This window comes from Cricetulus griseus, chromosome 2 (genome assembly GCF_003668045.3).
Source record: "Cricetulus griseus strain 17A/GY chromosome 2, alternate assembly CriGri-PICRH-1.0, whole genome shotgun sequence".
In the NCBI taxonomy this organism is placed as follows: domain Eukaryota; kingdom Metazoa; phylum Chordata; class Mammalia; order Rodentia; family Cricetidae; genus Cricetulus; species Cricetulus griseus.
The window spans coordinates 193,365,008-193,383,815 of NC_048595.1; the positions used below are offsets into that span (position 1 = coordinate 193,365,008).

Sequence of the window (18,808 nt, forward strand, 5' to 3'; positions counted from 1 at the left end):
CTTCCGAAAGGAAAAAAAAAAAAATGTTTGAAAGTGTCAAGGTGTAGCGGCCAGCACAAGGACTCTTCCCCAGGGCAGCCTTTGCAACCATATGGCCACTCTGAAGAACCTTGCTTCCTTCCTGGGGTGACTGGGTCGCCTATCCTCCCTTGGCACAGAAGAATCAGATAGTCTGGAACCTGCTTGGAAGCTTTGAGAAGTCAGCTCCCAGGATGACAGTGCTAGGCTGGACTGCGATTGTGGTCTAGTTAGTTGCTGTAACAGGGCTGATTCTTGCCTGCCACATCTTCTTTTCAATTATTTTGGGCAACTTAATTTCTTCCAGGAGGCTTTCAGCAAGGGTCACCCGAGTTCCAAGCCCTAAGCGCAGCTTTGAACATTGATTCAGTGGAAGCCTTACCAAGGTGACCTTTTCCCCAGAGACCAGGTCAATTAAGAACTATGTATAAGGGACTGCAGAGTTGGCTCAATCGTTAGGAGTGCTTGTTCTTATAGAGGATCTAGGCTCAATTTTCACCCACATGGTGGCTCACAACCATCTATAACTCCATTCCTAGGGGAATGCAACACCCTTGTCCTACCTCTGCAGGTTCCAGGCATGCACTGTGGTACACAGACATACATGCAAAGCAATGTATCCATACACATACAGTTAAAATAAAATAAAATAAAATAAGACTGTGTATAAATGTTAGCAGGGCTGAGTAACCGAAGTGGCCACCAGAAATCTTTCTAGACTTTTCCTTGTGGTGAATACAGTTGAAAACACAGAAGGCTTCAGTGTGCTGTGTTTCTCTTACATGCTACTGGTCAGTAAGTTTCAGCCTCCCGAAGAGACTTGGCTGTGAATAAAGTAGAATGGAAAGGTACTAATCCTCAGAGTTTACTCAGGACCAGCTCCCACTGTTGCTGGGGTTACGAATTCCTCTTTTATTATAATAAGCATTCTTTGTTTTCTAAACAGACCATATCTCCTAAGGTCGATTTATGTTTTCCTTGGTTGAAACTCATGACATATTTTGCTTTAAAACCAGACCAGGCTCTGAAAGCCTGTTTAGTCTATCCTGGAAACAAAATCCAGGCCCTCACTAGTATTCCTGTTCCTCCAGCCATGGTGGGGAGTATGAGTGCTCTAAGGCAGTGTTTTATATTGCTGATGCTTGGTTGCTAGAGTGTGTGTTTACACACACACACACACACACACACACACACACACACACACACACACACACTTTGAGCAGGGCTCTGGAGCTGCCATGGGTGTTCAGTGCTGAGAAGGGACCCTTTGGACTGTCTTGGCACGGGAGTAGATGCAGGTGATGATTACAGAACAGCACAGGGACCTGTGATCATGGCAGAGGGCCTTGCAGGCATAGTAGGGGGCTGCAATTCATCTCTGAACAATTCTTTCTATAGTTTTCAGTTACTTCTTAAAGGTCCAGAAGGCAGGTCCAAACGATTTACCTTTCAGATTGCCAAAACTTCACCTCTTGCTACCCCAAAGGTTTCTCCCCTACCCTCTGCAATACTGGAGGTTACCTTGCTTTTCAGCTGTGCTGTTCAGATGGTCAGTTCTTACAAAAAAAACAGTGAAATGCTTTGCTTTCCAGGATGCATTGCCAGTGTTTTTATACTAGAGGTTGAGGATATACATGATCTATGGCAGAGGAGGATTCTAAAAGGAACACTTAGAGTAGTTGGGCTGGCCCACTATGGAGGGAAGCTTCATGCAGCTGATGTTTGGTGATCCTTATGCCTTCATACTTACAATCACATTTACTGTTTTACAGAAACAAATTGTCAGAAATCTAAAGAGACAAATCAAATATGGAAACAAACCTCAGGCTGGTAAAATATTGCTTGAACAGAGTGAACAAACAGCCTCCTTTTCACTGAGAAAAGTAACACAGAAGTGACCCATTGCATGGTGGGCATAGCTGGCTCTCCTCAGGAGCCCTAGCCTGAATGTGCTTGTGCTATACTCTTTTGCCTGTGGCAAGGACATTTGCCAGGGTCTTGTCCTACTTCAAAAGGGAGACAAGGTGGTATCTGTATTGAATCCAGACCTTCAAGTATCTGCACTATTTCAACTCTCTTGTTCAGGATGCTGCCATACCCCACCCTCCCCCAGCATTTTATTTTGAGTGACTTCAAATCTAACAGAAATGGTCAGATGAGAGCCCATAAAATCTTAGTCTAGATTAACCACTTAGGATGTATGGTCCTTGTTTAGATTTCCCCAGCTGTCACATGAAGGTCTTCTGTGGTTTAATCCAGATCCAGTCAAGGCTCACAGGCTGTATTTGCTGACAGTGTTCCTCATCATCTCCTGTTTTACTCTGGAACAAGTTTCTGAGATTTTTGTAAACTAGTGTGATGCTGTCTTGTTCTGGGTGGAGGGATTGCTTTCTAATTAGATTAGAAGTTAGATTTCTTTGTTTGTTTGTTTTGCAAGAACATATGTGGGTGGTAGTGTGTCCACACCATCTTTAAGAAGTCTCCAGTGTCAGCTCCATTGTTGGTGATGTTGAGATGTTTTCAGACTATGTTGACTTGTTTCTTGTAAGTGCTTTTGTCTTCAGTAGGCACAGACAGTGTGGGCTTAAGCAGACATCTATGGACAGACACTTCCTCCTTTCCTCTCAGACACTTCTCCTTGCCATTCAGACTTGGAAGTCCATTCTACTATTCTTATGTTGTATGCTTTGTCTCTGGACCAGTAGCAAGGAAACCAGCCTGGAAGACTATGGATGTATTTTTTAACATTGAACCCATTTATGTGGGCTAGGATTTTCCCAGTGGTTTAAGAATCAATAGCATTTTTTAAACACCTTGTTGAAAATGAGCCAATTCTGGTTTGTAGTTTTTTGCTGTCAATTCTGGATACAAACTCACTTGGTTCTGAGAAGAAAGAAGCAAGCCATAGTCACATACCAGGAAGTGTCTAACCAGGCAAGAAGGGTAGTCGGGGTGAATAGCATCTTATATCCTTGTCAGATCACTAAGCTATATGGCCCTTCACTTAAACAGTGACAAAGCAATCTAAGTCCCTTAATCAGTGATACTCAATTTTCCTAATACACCACTCTTTAATACAGTTCCTCACGTTGTGGTGACCCCAACCATAAAATTATTTTTGTTGCTACTTCATAACTGTAATTTTGCTACTCTTGTGAATCATAATGTAAATATCTGTGTTTTCTGATGGTCTTAGGCGACCCTTGTGAAAGGGTCATTCAGACCCCAAGGGGTCATGACCCACAGATTGGGAACACCTGCCCTAGATCCTCAGGAAAATAGATCCTGACCATTGGTTCTCCAGTTGCTACTGGAATCTGTCGAGGGAAGGTTACATTTAGAGAAGATAGCAAAAAGTAGGAGGATCTTGAGACTCCAACAGAAGGGGGTAGCCACAGAGGGGGCAGCCATGCACACGCAGACTTTGTGCACATAGACATACCAGGTCTGAGGGGTCAGCTGTTGACTGCTCTGAAGGTTGCTGTGCTGGGTTTAGCAATTATAGACCCAGTATTCCAAGAATAAATTGTATAAACACAAGTATAAATAGTAATGAAGCTTTGAATGGTAATAATGAATCAAAACCCACTTTTAAATTTACAACAAAGAATGTTCCAGACACTGATGATGCTTGTCAGGTGTGTAGACACATCTTTGACCACTACTGCTTGCTTGACACCCTCTAGTCCAAAGAGGGGTCTGTTCTGTTTATTCTTCCATGTCCTGTTTCACTGTTACAGAAAATTAACTATCAGGTGGCCAGATGCTTAGATTATCTGAGCATCACTCTTCTGAGACTCTCCCCATGGAAGGTTAGCATAAAAAGAAACTGTGAGACCTACATACGTGTGACACTGGTTGGGAGACACAGTTGCATCACATATGAAGTCCGTGTACCTAAGTTCTTGAAGATCTATAGCCAAACACATAAAGTCTCTCTTATGAAACTGGAATGCTTCCTCCCTATTGACAGGAGATAATTCACTCTGCCTCTGGCAGCCAGAAAGCTCAGGGCTAAGCAGACAAAACCATCCCCTGCAGCTATGCTGTTCAGGATTTGTTTCCAAAGTCTCCCCTAGTCACGCTGGCTGCGCGTCACTATCATTTGTAGTGGCTTGTCAAAAGCTACCTATAGTTTTTTTTTTTTTTCCTGTTAGGAATGATATAAATAAGTCTAAAGAATGCATCTTTGATTCAGAGGGCCTCCTGTCTTTCGGAGGCAGAGCAGGGCCATCACTTCACCTTCTCCATAGAAAACTTATCATGACTGAAGTCCCCTCTGTGCTGCCATTTGCTGTAGGTCCCTGATGTGTGCAGAGGATTATTGACAAGTCAGTAACTCTCATCAGTTGCTGAGGTTTCCTGTACCTTTTTCTCTTGTTCTTCTACCCCACCCCAGGCATTTTTAATGAACAGCCCCCTCAGCTTTCTTCTGAACGAAACATAAACTTGAAGGTGATGTTTTCTATTTCCTGTATGCTTGTTAGCTTTTGAGTTCCCAGTTTATGGACTGAAATATGTTTATTTTTGTTGTAGACACACACACACACACCATAATATATAGCATGGTAAACATTTTTAAGCAAACAGTTCAGAGGTTTTAACTGCATCCATAGTTACACAGCCATCACCACTATCGTTTTTTATTCCCTAAACCCTGCACACACCAAAAAGTAACTGCCCAGTATATCCTTCCCAGGTTCTATGCTGTTCTGTCTTTATGCATTTGCTTCTTCTAAACATCTTCCAAAAATAGAATCCTTGTCCCTGGCTTATGTTACTCGATATGATGGTTTTAAGGTTCATTCACATTCTAGTCCCGGAATTATCATGCAAACCCTCTGTTTTCTCAGAGCACTTTCACAATTACTATTCCCCTGTTCATCTGGCCTCTATTGACTCTTCTGGTTGTAACTAGGAAATCCATGTGCAGGCTTGTGGTTGTCTGCCCAGGGAGCCCTATTCTGGTTGCAATAGTTGGTGCCATGGCCCTGACCATAAAAAGTTTCTGTCCTGGTTCCTGCTCTCTTGCCAACCCCATGTTGCTTGGTTGAGTGAGCAAAAGTCCTCAATCCTACATTGCTCCTGTGAGAGAGGCTTCTTGTCTACCTCACTGATGAGACAGAAGGTGTGAGTGACCTGAATGTCACACACCTTACTAAGCCGTGAGGGGTGCTGACTTTGTTCTGTTTTATTGTGAATGTCATGTCACTGAGGGACTTTCTGCCCCGTCCAGAACACATGCCTTGTGTCATGTGTCATGTCACACAGTTGCTGTCTTTTCATGCAGACTTCAGCCTCTGGTACTGAAGGTCCAGTTTGTGGCTAGCTCTTGATTGTGGCAAATGAAGAAGTTTGTAATTATTATATGTGGATATATGTGGATATTTGATATCTGCCCTGTCTGGAGCAGCACTGATAAATGAGTGATGCTTGGTGATGGTGCCTCACCCGCAACATACCACATCTGTTTTCGCTAGCCTGGCCACCTTCTCTTCCCTTTATCTTCAAATGGAGCATAATGGCAGAGTTCAGTGGCATATCAGTAGATAATTAGTGGAATGTGTATGAATAACAGACAGGGGGCCCTCATCATATTTGCCTTCCTAAATTCAAAATGAAAACTTTGTAGCTCTCCTTTCAGAACTGAGGAACACAGACTCTTTTGAATATATTTATTTGTTTTGTTTTGTTTTTTTTTTTTACTTGAATATGGGGTCTCGTGCACTGTAGACTGCCTCAAACACACAACATCTCTACCTCCCCAGGGCTGGGCTCTCCAGTATACACCAGTATATCAGGCTCTATATGTTCACTTAAATGTCCCTCTCCCACCATTCCTCTGACTGTCCTGTATGACACTGTACTCTTTAGGAGAACATTTCCAGGCTGGTGGCTGGTCCCTGAGGGAAGGACTTTAGTGTGGTCATCATGCATTTGTGAGCCTATCAGAAATGAGGGCAGTCTTTTGTTCTTCTAGGAGCTGTGTTTCTATGTCCAGTGCTCAGCCACTGTCTGACAACAGAAAGAGAAATCCTGCCAGAACTCCTGTCCCTGCTCTTCCTTCTGTTTCCCAAAGCCAGGTCACCTTGTAGCTGTACACTTGAGAATTGTGTAGCAGACACATCCAGCATGACTCACACACCACCAGGTGGTCCTGTGTGAGTAAAGGGTAAAGTGGCTGAATATAATCCCCAATTTTCTCAGTCCTGCTTGAGAAAGAAGCGCATACATATCTAGGAATGTGTGCTCACCCAGTTCTGGTTACCAGGGAACCTGCACCTGAGTGTTAATGGTCATTCAGAGATGGGATTGTGTGGTGATAGAATCAGCTTCTCCATACTTGGACCCCTTCACCTTAATTGGGTGCTAAGGCCCTGTCCTTTCTGTCCAGGTGAACCGCTGTGATGTTGTCTCCCTTCCCCCTTCCCCTCCCCACAGTATCTCCTGTGCATAATGAAGAAAAGCCTAAGGCCTACTCAAAGTATCCTCTTGCTGACAGTCTTGTTTCTCTGTGTTGCGGACTCCACTGTGAATTGCTGATTTTTACTCTTTTAAAATTGTTTTTGAATGCCTACCCTGTTCTGTTTTGAGATGCAGTGATGAGGAAGATCAAAGTCCTTTCCTTCATAGAAGCGTGTGTTTTTAGAAGGGAAAGATAAGGAACACACATGTCCCATCAGATAGTGATGTTTGTTGCAAACACAACAGGGCAATGGCATGGGGACTGGGAAGAGGTGGGAGATGGAATCCCTGTGCTCTAGAGGGCAGTATCTTGGTGGGGAAGCTTTGTGGTAAATGGAAAGGAGCAAGGTAGAAGTACATCTGGGAGAGCTCAGAATTTGGCATCTAGTAATAGAGAGAAGCCCTATAGTAGGAAAGAGCAAAGGGAATCCAGAGAGGAGGAGGTGACAACAGAGTAGCAGAGTAGTGATTCTACCAGCCTGCACATTAGAACCATTTGAGGAATTGAAAACATTTCCAGTATCTAGGTCCCACCCCCAGAGATTGTGATTTAATTGGTCCTGGGTGGGACCCTGGCATTGGCATTTTATAAATGCTCCCCAAGGAATTCCATGGTACAGCCTGGGCTGAGGACATGAGTCTCCCATATGTAGAGTTGTTACTGATTGTAGTAAGGAGTGTGATCTTAGTTTAGTGGCAAGGGGTAGGGCAAGCCATTGGCTGGTTTGGCCTAGGAAGTTACCATAGTCTGCCTTTAAGAGAGTCAATTGAACTACAGTGTGGGGAGAGGAGTTATTAGGACAACGAACTTGAGAAGTGATGGTGCTTTGGGCACAGTGTGTCAGCAGAGTAGGAAATGGTGCTCATTTGGAGAATAGGTGGAGGTTGGAGTTACAAGATGGATTGGATTTAGGATGTGACAAAAAGGGACATGAAGGTTGCCTCAGAGTTAACCTGAGTAACTGGATAGTTGGTGGGTTCCATTCACAGAGGTGGGAGAGAAGGAAAGAAGCAGTTTTGAGAAGATAGAATCATTGTATGCATTGGTTAGAGTAAAAGCCTCCTGCTGGGTCGCTTTCTAGGTTTGGGAAACTAATAGACATGGACAGCCATATAAAGTTGGTTAAGCGGTCCTGAGATATCTACTTCCCATAATGCTGAGCAGTTTCATGAAGTGATCCAAAGTTAGCACCAAAAGCAGTTGTCTTGATAGTACACTGACTAATACAGACATATGACCAGAAGGGAAACTGGGAAGATACCAGCTTTTTGCATGCAGGACACAGGCTATCCAGGCTTGCTTGGGGGAGATTATAGCATCCTCCACACAGAACTTGCTACAATAATTGAAGGATATGGTAATATACAGGATCCAGAACAACAGGGAGAAGAATGGTTGCTGAATTTTAAAGGGATTTTTGTTCACAAAAGAGCAATTTTATGACATGTATCTAACTCAAACCTAACTTTCTTTCTCTGACCAGACTCTGGAATCCAGGAGTTTAATGGTAACCCAGATGGTTAACATAAAATTACTATAATTGTTTACATTTATATGGAGAACTATGGAATTGTTAGAAGCTGGTTATTCCCCCAATGGAGGACATGGATTACAGGTGGAGCATTATCAGTTGATGAAGGTGGATAGGAGTAGGGGAAGACTTAAAGCTTACTAAAGGCAGGAATAGTTTCTTACAGTTTCTGTTTCTTAATATCAATCAGCGATGCTCATTCTGAGTTGTTTTTTTTTTTTGTTATTGTTGTTCAATGAAGTTATGAGATCTTTATTGAACTTCTAGAATCAGTGTTTGTTTGAATGGCTGAGCAAGAGGGTTTGACTAGAGTTTGAAGTCTCTTCTAGGGCACTTTGCTCTTACTAGCAAAACTCAATGTGATTACCCTTGATTAAAAGGCAAGAGAATTCGGGGTGGTGCAGGTATTTAGAAAATGGCCAAAGTCTAAAATTCCTTAGGGGTTTGTATTGGATGCAAGCCTCAGGTATCAGCCAGTGGGATGGGGCTGGATGATGTTGACTTTGGGAATACCATTGTTCTCCCATTGCTCCCAAGTGAATGAAACCAAGAGTGTTCATTGCTCATCTGCCTGTTAATGGATTTTGTCCTCATCCCCTCTCAGATAACTGCAGTGACCTGAACTCAGAACTGCAGAGGGTACTGACAGGGCTGGAGAGTGTCGTCTGCGGCAGGAAGAAGAGCAGCTGTAACCTCTCTGTAGCCGAGGTGGACAGGCACATCGAGCAGCTCACCACGGCCAGCGAACACTGTGACTTGGCCATCAAGGTGGGCCTCCCTACCCTCTGCTTGGCTTTTTGAGGTTACGGGAGGGAAGGGGCAGACTCCTTCCTTGACATTAGATTTCTTGAATACCTTTTAGCCATTGAAACCCATATAAACATATTGAGCCATCAACTAAAGCAGGAGCCCTATAAATATTTGCTGGGCTAAATTACTTTGGGGGGGTGGCATATCAACAATGATGAGCATTGGCTTTGCACTAAAAAGGATGGTTTACTTGGAAACCATTGCATTAGTAGCATCAAACTATGTCATTCATTTTGGTGTAGTCTACCATAGTATTTTTTTTTTTTTCTTTTCAAGACAGGGCCTCATTATGTAGCTCTAGGTGGCCTGGAACTGTAGAACCATAGTGACTTAAATTCATAGAAATCTACCTGCCTTTGCCTCTCAAGTGCTGGCTTAGAGGTATGTACCACTGTGCCCAGTTATCCATAATATTCTTATGTTGCAAGTAGGCCTTAGAGACTTTCTTACAGATTTATGGTTTATAGAACCCAACTTTGTGAGATCACAGTCTGTGCTGTCAGAAAAGGGAGAGATAAGGGTCTGGCTGAGTCACCTCGTGCCCAGCCTGTATATCTGGGTCTTGACCATACCTTTCCTATATTTTCTTCTTACTTCTGAGAAAAGACTGAATGAGAGGAATTCATAGAATGTACATAGCCTCACCTCTTTCCAAATAATGGGAAATAAAATAATAATAATAATAATAATAATAATAATAATAATAATAATCCCTGACCTTGGGTATCTTTATATTAGTTTTTTTTTATGGCTTAGTGACCAAGGCCTTGCAACCCATACTTTCAAGTCTTACAGGAACTTACTTGAAGGGACAGTCTAGTTTCAAGTTTCTGTCAGGAAGAAATCTGGATTTCCCAAAAGTGTGGTAGTGCCTGCAGATGAATCACAAAGAGCATTTCCAGTACAGCTGCCTTTCTTTCCATTTTTCTTCATCTCGGTTGCAGATGGATAGGTGGTATAGGGTTTAGCATTTGGAGAAGCAGTCACTCCAGTTTCTCTGGACTCTCCCAAGGTCCAGGTTTGATTGCATAGCTGACTTGGGGGCTAGCTCTGGCCTCAGCACGGGGATGGGCAAGGATTTCTGGTAAATAGCTATAAAGAAAGCAGAGCCAGATAGACTGTCTTGGAATTGAAAGGAAGGACAAAGCACCACATGGGGACAGAGGTGACAAGATTTGGATACCTGTCTTCCTCAAGGAACTGGTATGAATGACCCGCTACTTTGTCTTTAGTGTTGGGAACCTTCTGTTTCTCATCACTGTATGAACTCTCTGCTCAGCAATTCCCTTCCATTTAAAAACCAGCTAGGCCATGCTCCTGCTAAAGGACAAAATGGATGAATAGTTCTCAGAGCAAGCAGAGAACGGTCTTCTTAAATGTGCCTGTCCTCCTGATCCTTTAACTGTGTGTTTAAAATGAAAATTTTAAAAGAATTTTCCAAACACTATTAAGATTTTCTTCTACTTGGTTCAAGTCCATCTCATTAGCTAAATGGCTCCCTGCTGCCCGAGGAGCCTCCATTAATGGTCCACTCTTTTCTGTGTCACCAAAGCAGTATTTTTGTCTTTGCCACCTTGGGACTGAAGCTCATTCATACCATCTGAATTCTCATGTGACATCGGGAGTGGGAAATGGTGATGTGACCTGCCTTATTGCTGAGCTGGCTCATGGGAGGCCTGTAATTTAGGAAACTTACAATTAGACTTTGTGCGCATCCTGCAACCTTGTGTTAGTCACAGCCTTATCAGGATCACTCCCTGGCCTGCTGCCTTGATGCAAATTGACCATCTCTGGAGATCCTAAAGGAAATAAACATTGTGTGGGTACCACACACAGACTCAGCACCAAGAAGGGACCCTGTTGCCCTTAACTCTGGGGACTGCTGAGTAGCACAGACTATGATGCAGGCAAGTGATACAGCCTCATCTGAATCTGAGGAGAGAATGACCCAGAGGTGTCACTATGTACATGGGGCTCTCCACCCCACTCCTGAGCTCACAAGCTCTTCCTATCCCCTTTCTCCAAGGAACCTAGCATGGCTTTGATGTATGACTGTGTTTTTTCAGACAGTTGAGGAGATTGAGGGAGTTCTTGGTCGGGACCTTTATCCCAACTTGGCTGAGGAGCGGTCCCGTTGGGAAAAAGAGCTGGCTGGACTTCGGGAAGAGAATGAAAGCCTGACGGCCATGCTATGTAGCAAAGAAGAGGAGCTGAACCGGACCAAGGCCACTATGAACGCCATCCGCGAGGAGCGGGACAGGCTCCGGAGAAGGGTGAGCATGCAGCCAGGCCTGGCTTAGGTAGGGGTGGGCAGGCAGAGCCAAGGCATCTGAGGGAGAGATTCTAGAGCCTAAATCTTAGGAATTGCCAGGTTCTTGCCTTTCTGAAGTCATTCATGAAAGTGGTTTGAGATCCTTAGGGTAGAGCTAAGATTATAAAAGCAGTCTTCCCAGCAACCCTAAATCTGCATAGAGGCTAAAATTATGTCAGGGCAGCAAGTCTCAATCTACTCTGTTGGGATGTGTTTCTTCCAATAACTCAATTAAAATATTCTGTTAAGACAGTCTAATGATAACTTTCATGATTGGAAAACATAGACAATATCCTCTTATTATTTCCACATCTTTCTTTAACTCTGTGGTAGCTCCTTTCATTGATATTGAATAAGAAATCTCTTCTGTAGACTATTATAACTGTATGTGTGTATGGGTGTCTGTGTGCTTGCATATATGTGTGCATACATATGCATTTGTGTAGTGTGCACAAATTTGTGTTTGTACAGGTGTATATGAGAGAGTGACAGAGATGTTATGGTATCCCCATGGGGACCCGCCCTGGTTAGAGAACTACAGTGACAGGACATGTTTCTGTCACTGAAGATGCTGGTGTTCCAACAGTGAAGCATTTGCACTGACTTTTCCAAAGACACATGCCCACCTGCCAGAGTCTGTAGGTTCTTCTTTGTCTGGCTATGGCTTTGAACTGTGATTGGTTTAAGGGTGGAAGGTTTAATTCTTCTATTAGAGACAATCCTTTCTAAACCTCACTTTGAATTATGAGGCTCCCTTTGCTTTCAGTCTCAACCAAGGCAGTATGGGAGGTTTCTCCCCAGCCATTCACTGTCTGGTGATTCAGCACATGGGGTTGAATAAGAGGCCTCTAGGAGGCTCATGTACCATTAACATTGTTGTCGCCTTAGCCTGGGAAGTAACTTGTTCTTCAATAAGGTTAACGTGTAAATCATTCTGGTTTTTGTTGTTGTTGTTGTTGTTTTGTTTTGTTTTTGTTTTGTTTTTCTGAGACAGGGTTTCTTTGTGTAAAAACCCTGGCTGTCCTGGAACTCGCTTTGTAGACCAGACTGGTCTTGAACTCAATGAGATCCATTTGCCTCTGCTTACCAAGTGAAGGTGTGTGCCACCTCTGCCCAATGTCATTCTGTTCTTTAAAGATCTGTTTTTGTTATTTTAATTATGTGTTTGTGTCTTTATGTGATTATTTGTACTTGAAAAGATACAGATGCCTGTAGCATTGGCCAGAAGGTGTTAGATCCCCTGGATCTGGAATTACAGGTGGTTGTGAGCTTCCCAATAGTCCTCTGAAAAACAGTAAGCCAATATTAACTGCTGAGCTATCTCTCTAGCCCCAGTCATTCTGTTTGTACTCTGTCTGCAAATATTCTTAATTTTCATTGGGTGTAGATATGAGCAAATTACCAGTTTTGAAGGTTGTCAACTCTGTCACTCATTGTAGGTGATATCATAATTAAGAAGCCACTCTCCTGCCTCTATCTGGACAGCATCTTTCTGAATTCACATAAGTGTGTTTCCAGAACCCAGCTATATCTGATTCTCCCTTCCTGCATGGAGGCTGTAAATCTCCCAGTCAGCAAAGGCTGGGTCTGGCGATCCTGATGAAGTTGACTTAGCATGGAGGCCTATACAACCTGTAATTTCCTGGGTCACACTTCCCATCTCTATAACTGATAGTCTAATTAGGTGTGTGCTTATGCTTACAGTGTGCACGCTGATGGCTTATGTTTTGCAAGGGAAATTTTGGCCTTCAAAGTAATAATTCATTTAAAATAAATCTTTTTCTCTAACATGGGTTAGTGAAGCACAGAGAGCCCTTGGTTGTAACTCACAAGAAAAAAGTCAGTTTCTCTGCCAGCCAGTTTTTTTTTTTTTTTTTCTCTAGAGGCCAGCACTAAGAGCAGGGTTATCTGGAGAGACATCATATACCAGAGCCCCAGAACCAGGCTGCCTGGACTCACAGCCTGACCTGCAAAGGTGCTGTGAGTCTTTGGCAAAATACCTGACCTCTCTGGGCCTGTTTGCTTCATTATGAAGATGATGATGATAACACCTGGTGTGGGATGATTAAATAATACTCACAAAATAGTTACACTGTGCCCAGCATGCAGTAAATGTTAGAAAAGGAGTGGTAGTTGTTTTGGATAAAATCAATATTTGAGTAATATGGAAGATTTCCCTTTATGTATTCTTTTTATCCGTAAGAATCCTTAGGTGTTTACACATCTCTAACCTAGACAATGAACAATTAAATATAAATAAATGCATATGTGAGTAGACACTCACACAGCCAAAATATGTATCTTTTTTACCTATCTATTTGTGCTGTTATACTTTATATAAATGTATATAATGTGCACCTCATTTATCTCCAAATAACAAAATTTAAAGGAATGTGCATTATTTTGTCAAATGTCCTCCGGAATTTGTATATTTACCCAAGAGCTGGGTTGACTTCTTTTCACTTCTAGACAATTGTGAATCTTACAGAATTTTCTAGATGCTTTTAAATGCCAGTTACTTTTTAGACTTTAAATACTTAATGACTTCCACCCCACATTACCCAGCACATGTCATTTCCCCAAAGAGGGATCTGTCTCTTGTGGCCTAATGTTAACCTGACCTGCAGCCTTTGAGAGTGAATAAGGTTCAATTTCATTTTGGTCTCTGTGAGTCTGCATAACGTATGTCTGTTTTGCCTTTCTGTCTCTGTTGCAGCTCTGTGCTCACAGTTCATCAATGTTGCCCGAAAAGCAATTGGGGCTGCATGTTTTCCCTTTGCCCATCTTCATTGCTTAGATTTGACTAGATCAATAAAATTGGTGCTTGTGCCCTGCCTGCAATTAAACCAAGTGCTCTCCATAGGTCTTCTGAGCCTTGTTCAAGATTTAATTAAATTAGATCTTTAATGCAGGCAGTTAACAAATTGGGCTACTTGGCAGAGCAGTAACTAAGGGACAGCAGGCAAATATTATTATTGGTCTCTGTTCATTATCAAATGAGGTAATCATTTGTTTCTGAGTGTCCTGTAACGTAACCACATATTTCCTCATACTTACAAAAGCAGATTCAAACTCAGCAAAGTAGGATTAGTGACTGAAGAAAAACATTTTGTTCTTTCATTCATTTGTACTCTTCACAAATGATTAGTCTTCTTGGCCAGGTAGGGGGTCACAAAAATAAACTGGATACAGTCCTTGGCTTCAGGGATATTGGAGTGCTGTTGTAGTGTTATAGGTTGGTGGGTAAGGACTTGTGCTGGCAAGGTACAGTTTCTCCATACTGTTTGCACTCTTGACCTAAATTGCTTAGGTCAGCTGCTATGAAGCCAAAATGCACAACTCTTTTCCCAGTCTGTTTGGATCTATCCCTGGAGCATGAGCTAGCTTGTGGGAGGCCATTCCCTGTGGTGGGGTGCCATGCTCAGCCTTAATGCAGGGGAGAGGGGCCTGGTCCTGTCTCAACTGAATGTGCCAGGCTTTGTTGATGCCCCATGGGAGCCCTTACCCTTTGGGAGGAATGGATGGGCAGTGGGCTGGGAGGACAAGGGGGCAAGAGGAGTAGTAGGAGGGAGAATTATGATTGGAATGTAAGATGAAATACAAACAAACAAACAAACAAACAAATAGAATTCTGGGGCCACAAAGTCAGCAAATCCATGTGCCATTGAATCAAATAGACTTGAAACAAATAGACCACAGCAGTCCCTTTGAAAGCCTTATATTCTTTAGAAAGTTGTGCATATCTATGGCATAAGGTAATAATTCCTTCCTTACATCCTATATTCTACTCAAGTCTTTTCTGTGTGTCTTGAAGTGAGTTCCACCTCCCTTTCCAGAGTCCCCCTTAGGCTTGGACTCACTGGTCAGCACCATAGTTGATGTTAACTAATAGCACCATAATTTAGGCTCTGGCAGTGTCATTTCAGGATACACTTTTCACTGCTGTCTTCCTCAAACTGCTCTCTTGTGTCCTCTCCTCACCCTCTTCTTCATTCTATTCCTTCTCCCACACAGGCAGGCAGTTAGTAAGTATTCTATTAATAGTGACATAGCTGTCAGGTTCCATAGGTCTCAAAACATCTCCTCTTCTGGCATCTTAACACGCCCTAAGTGAAAACAAAATGATCTTAGGAGAAAGCCCTTTGTGGGTGTTACTGTAGGTGCTTCGAGCCCAGTGGAGCATTGCTGATGAAGCATACCCTCTCCCTGCCATATGATGGGGAAACTTATTGGGACCTCAGCCATAGACTGGTTGGAGCTCTGGTGCTGCCACCTCTTTGGGAGTGGTTCCAAGGTCCCCTAGGAAATCTGTGCTCACACTTTATGCTGATCAGCACTGAGGTAATGCCTCTGGTTGTCACACTTGTGTTTGACCCTTCATCCCTGCCCTCGCTGTACCTTTGAAGTTGCTCAGGGCTAACTCTTGACTATAAAGGAAATAGCTGTCCAAGTATCAGAAATCTGGGAAGAAATGAGGAGGGCAGACAGAGCACTCACTGTGTTCAACTGTGTTCAATGTTCAACAACCAGATCCAGGTGCTTTCCTGGACTGAAGAACAAAGGACAACACACCTGCCAAATCCTAGAGCTCTGGAAACAGCTTATGTTTTCCTTTCCTATTTTGTGGTCTGCTTCAGCCACCTCAAATTGCTATTGGTGACAGCATAACACTTGCCTAAAGTACTGTGTAAATTAGCGTCCTAAGAATAAACCTGTATTTTCTACACTTAGATTCTCATTTCTCATTCAAAGGCTCCATGAAGAGTCTTCTAGAATCTCCACTAAGAGGATTAAATCTCCTGGGCTCAAAGTAGGAAGCTTTCCATGTGGGGATAGACTGCCCCAAACATTGAACTTCTCTGATCTACTGGGTCTCACCCTCTGTAGCTTGGGAATTGTCTCTCCCACACCAGTTCCAATATATAGCAAAGCCATGAGAATTACAACCCAATTGCCTGATTTGCAGCTACCTGTGAGCATGGACACATGTAACCTCAAAACAGGCTCATTTGCCGATGGCTAATAATGTTTCTTGTTCCACTGGTGTCACTTGGGACACCAGCGCCACTTTTAATTCTTGCATATCATTCACCCATGAACCACATTCATAGGTGATATAAGCAACCAATTCATTTGTCTCATCCATATAATTGCCCGTGTTAGCCTCCTCCCAGCATCATACTTTCTGGGCCTCCTGTCTGAGGAGCTGTTTCTGGGTACACCTGTGGGATATTTGTCTATGGCAACTCCAACACTGAGTCCCTGACCTTCAACATCCTGCTTTCCGTCTGTGCTCTTGGCTCTGGTTTTGCAATATTTACTTTCTTGCATTTTTTTTTAATTTGTTCCTGGACCCTGAGATACATCAGCTGATTGTATTTTGTGACTAAAGTTGTCCTGGCTGGTCTCTGGGAGCCTCTCTTTCAGTTTGTTTCTTCCTTTGGTAGTCTCCTCTCCTTTCCTCCATTCAGCTTGTGCCTGTGCAATTTCTTTTTTTTTTTAACTCATACAAGCATGTCTGTGCTGTAGTCCTTACTTGCTCCCCACCCCTACTCCCCATTCCTCCTCGAACAGACTATGAGATCTGTCCATATGGCTATGCATACCTTGGCTCTGGTGTGTCTGTGAGCTTGTAGGTTCTATGACCCTGACTGGATGGCCACCAAATCCCTCAGGCTTTCTGCTTCCCGAAAACACAACCTGGAGGCACAGTGCTTTGAATGGGTCAGTGCTCTGGGGATTTCTCTGGAGTCTGCATTCTGAGTCCTTTGGTGGATGAGTTCTCTCTTTGACCAGGTCTACCAGTGGCCTTCTTGAATGCTTTGCTAGTCTGTCTGCTCCTACATCACTGGTCATCCTGGCCCCTCTCTGTTGCTCTCTTCCCCACTGTCTCCTGGCTTTAATTGTCTAAACCTGTATCTTAGGAAGCTCTGTTAGCAAAGATCTATTATCTTTGCTAATAGTAAGTCTATTATCTTGAGACTGCCTTTATTTTTGCCCAAAACTTTCAGAATTATTTTAATCATTCAATTTACTTTGTAACTAACACGCAAAATGTTAATAATTTGTACCTGGGGATGGGATTCTGTGTAAGTTTTTGAAACATGTAACATTGGGTAATGATTGAATCCATTTAAATTTATTTGTATCCTCAAGTAATCATGATTTCTTAATGGTAAAAGTCCTCAAAATTCTTTCTTCTAGCTCTTTGAAGTGTATAGTACACAGTTGTCACCAGAGTGACACTGCAAGAGCAGGCCAGAAGTTCTGACTCTTCACTGTAACTCAGTGCCCATAGATTAATCCCAACCCATCCCTACTGGGTCCCATCCCTACTGGGTCCCATCCCTGCTGGGTCCCACCCTGCTGGGTCCACCCCTAGCAGGTCCCATTCCAGCTCCTGGTAAGCACCATTCTATTGTCTCAGCTTCCCCCCCCCCCATTTTTTGCTTGTGTGTGTGTGTGTTTGTGTGTGTGTGTGTGTGTGTGTGTGTGAGAGAGAGAGAGAGAGAGAGAGAGAGAGAGAGAGAGAGAGAGAGAGAGAGAGAGAGAGAGAACACATGTATATACTGTGGAAACCTGAGGTGGATAACATGAATCATCTGTGATCACCTTTACTCAATCAAACCTAGAACTTGCCTATATAGCTTGCTCTGGGATCTTCTGTCTGAACCTTGTAGAGCTGAAATTACAGGCAGACCACTGTCCTCACCCTGATGATAGTGGGTTATGGGTATCTGAATCCCTGTCCTTTTGCTTGTGTGATAAGTACTTTAACTACTTAACCATCTCCAGCCCTACTTTTAAAAATATTTTTTATTATTAGTTAAATTTTTGATGTATTAAAATATGCAAAATGTATTTATGGCAATGTGGTGTTTCAATACATATACATTGAATAATGTGAAGTCAGGTTAGACATGTCTGCTCAGGGATTTCTTTTTAATTTTATAAAGAAAATTAAAAATCCTTCCTCAAGCTCTTTGATACAACACAGAATGTTACATTTCTTCTCTCAATGGTTTCATCTTCCTTCTCTGTGAAATATACCCCACTCTTATTTCTGTGAATGCTCCATGCACGTCCTTTTCTTCTCTAACCTTTCCTATTATTTTAATAAGGTATATAGGGGTAGAAGGGAACATCTCCCCAGTCTTGACTTGAATGGAAGCTCAGCTGAGCCCTTGTTGCTGTGTAAGCTTGCCTGCCCCTCATCTTTCCTTCATTATCCTAGGACACTCCTTCCATGTGTCCAACATCTGTTAATTCCCTCCATTATACCTCGCAAAGAAAATGCACTATGGGATGAGAGTTCTTCAGGCTCCCACCCCTCCCTCTTCTTCCTGCAGATTCACCCTTCCTTCTGCCTGTCCATGCCATCTTTTCCTGTCCCCAGTTGATCAGGTGCTCCACTGCCTGCCTCTACTGATGCTTTTCCCATGTCTTCTATAGATGGTCCCTGGCTACCCCACTCCCTTGCCTAGCCACACCCAGAATTCCTCACTGTATGCCTGTATGCCTTTATCTCTGATCAGCTTCCTTCAGCTTTTTTTTTTTAAATCTATGTATTTATTTAAGACAGGGTCTCCCTATATAGCCCTGAGTGTTCTCTCTGAGACTGGGAGGTAGGAAGGGCTGTGTGTGTGTGTGTGTGTGTGTGTGTGTATAGGTG

At 43.0% G+C, this 18,808-nt stretch overlaps 1 protein-coding gene across 2 annotated transcripts in view; it reads left to right on the forward strand.

Annotated features, from left to right (window-relative positions):
- Mcc (MCC regulator of WNT signaling pathway) overlaps positions 1-18,808 on the forward strand; it is a 233,508-nt gene that overhangs the window by 156,928 nt on the left and 57,772 nt on the right. For both annotated transcript variants that reach the window (XM_027400844.2, XM_027400845.2), the window contains 2 exons: positions 8,620-8,783; positions 10,892-11,098. In XM_027400844.2, coding sequence (XP_027256645.1) covers positions 8,620-8,783; positions 10,892-11,098 — 371 coding nt within the window. The remainder of the gene's footprint in view (positions 1-8,619; positions 8,784-10,891; positions 11,099-18,808) is intronic.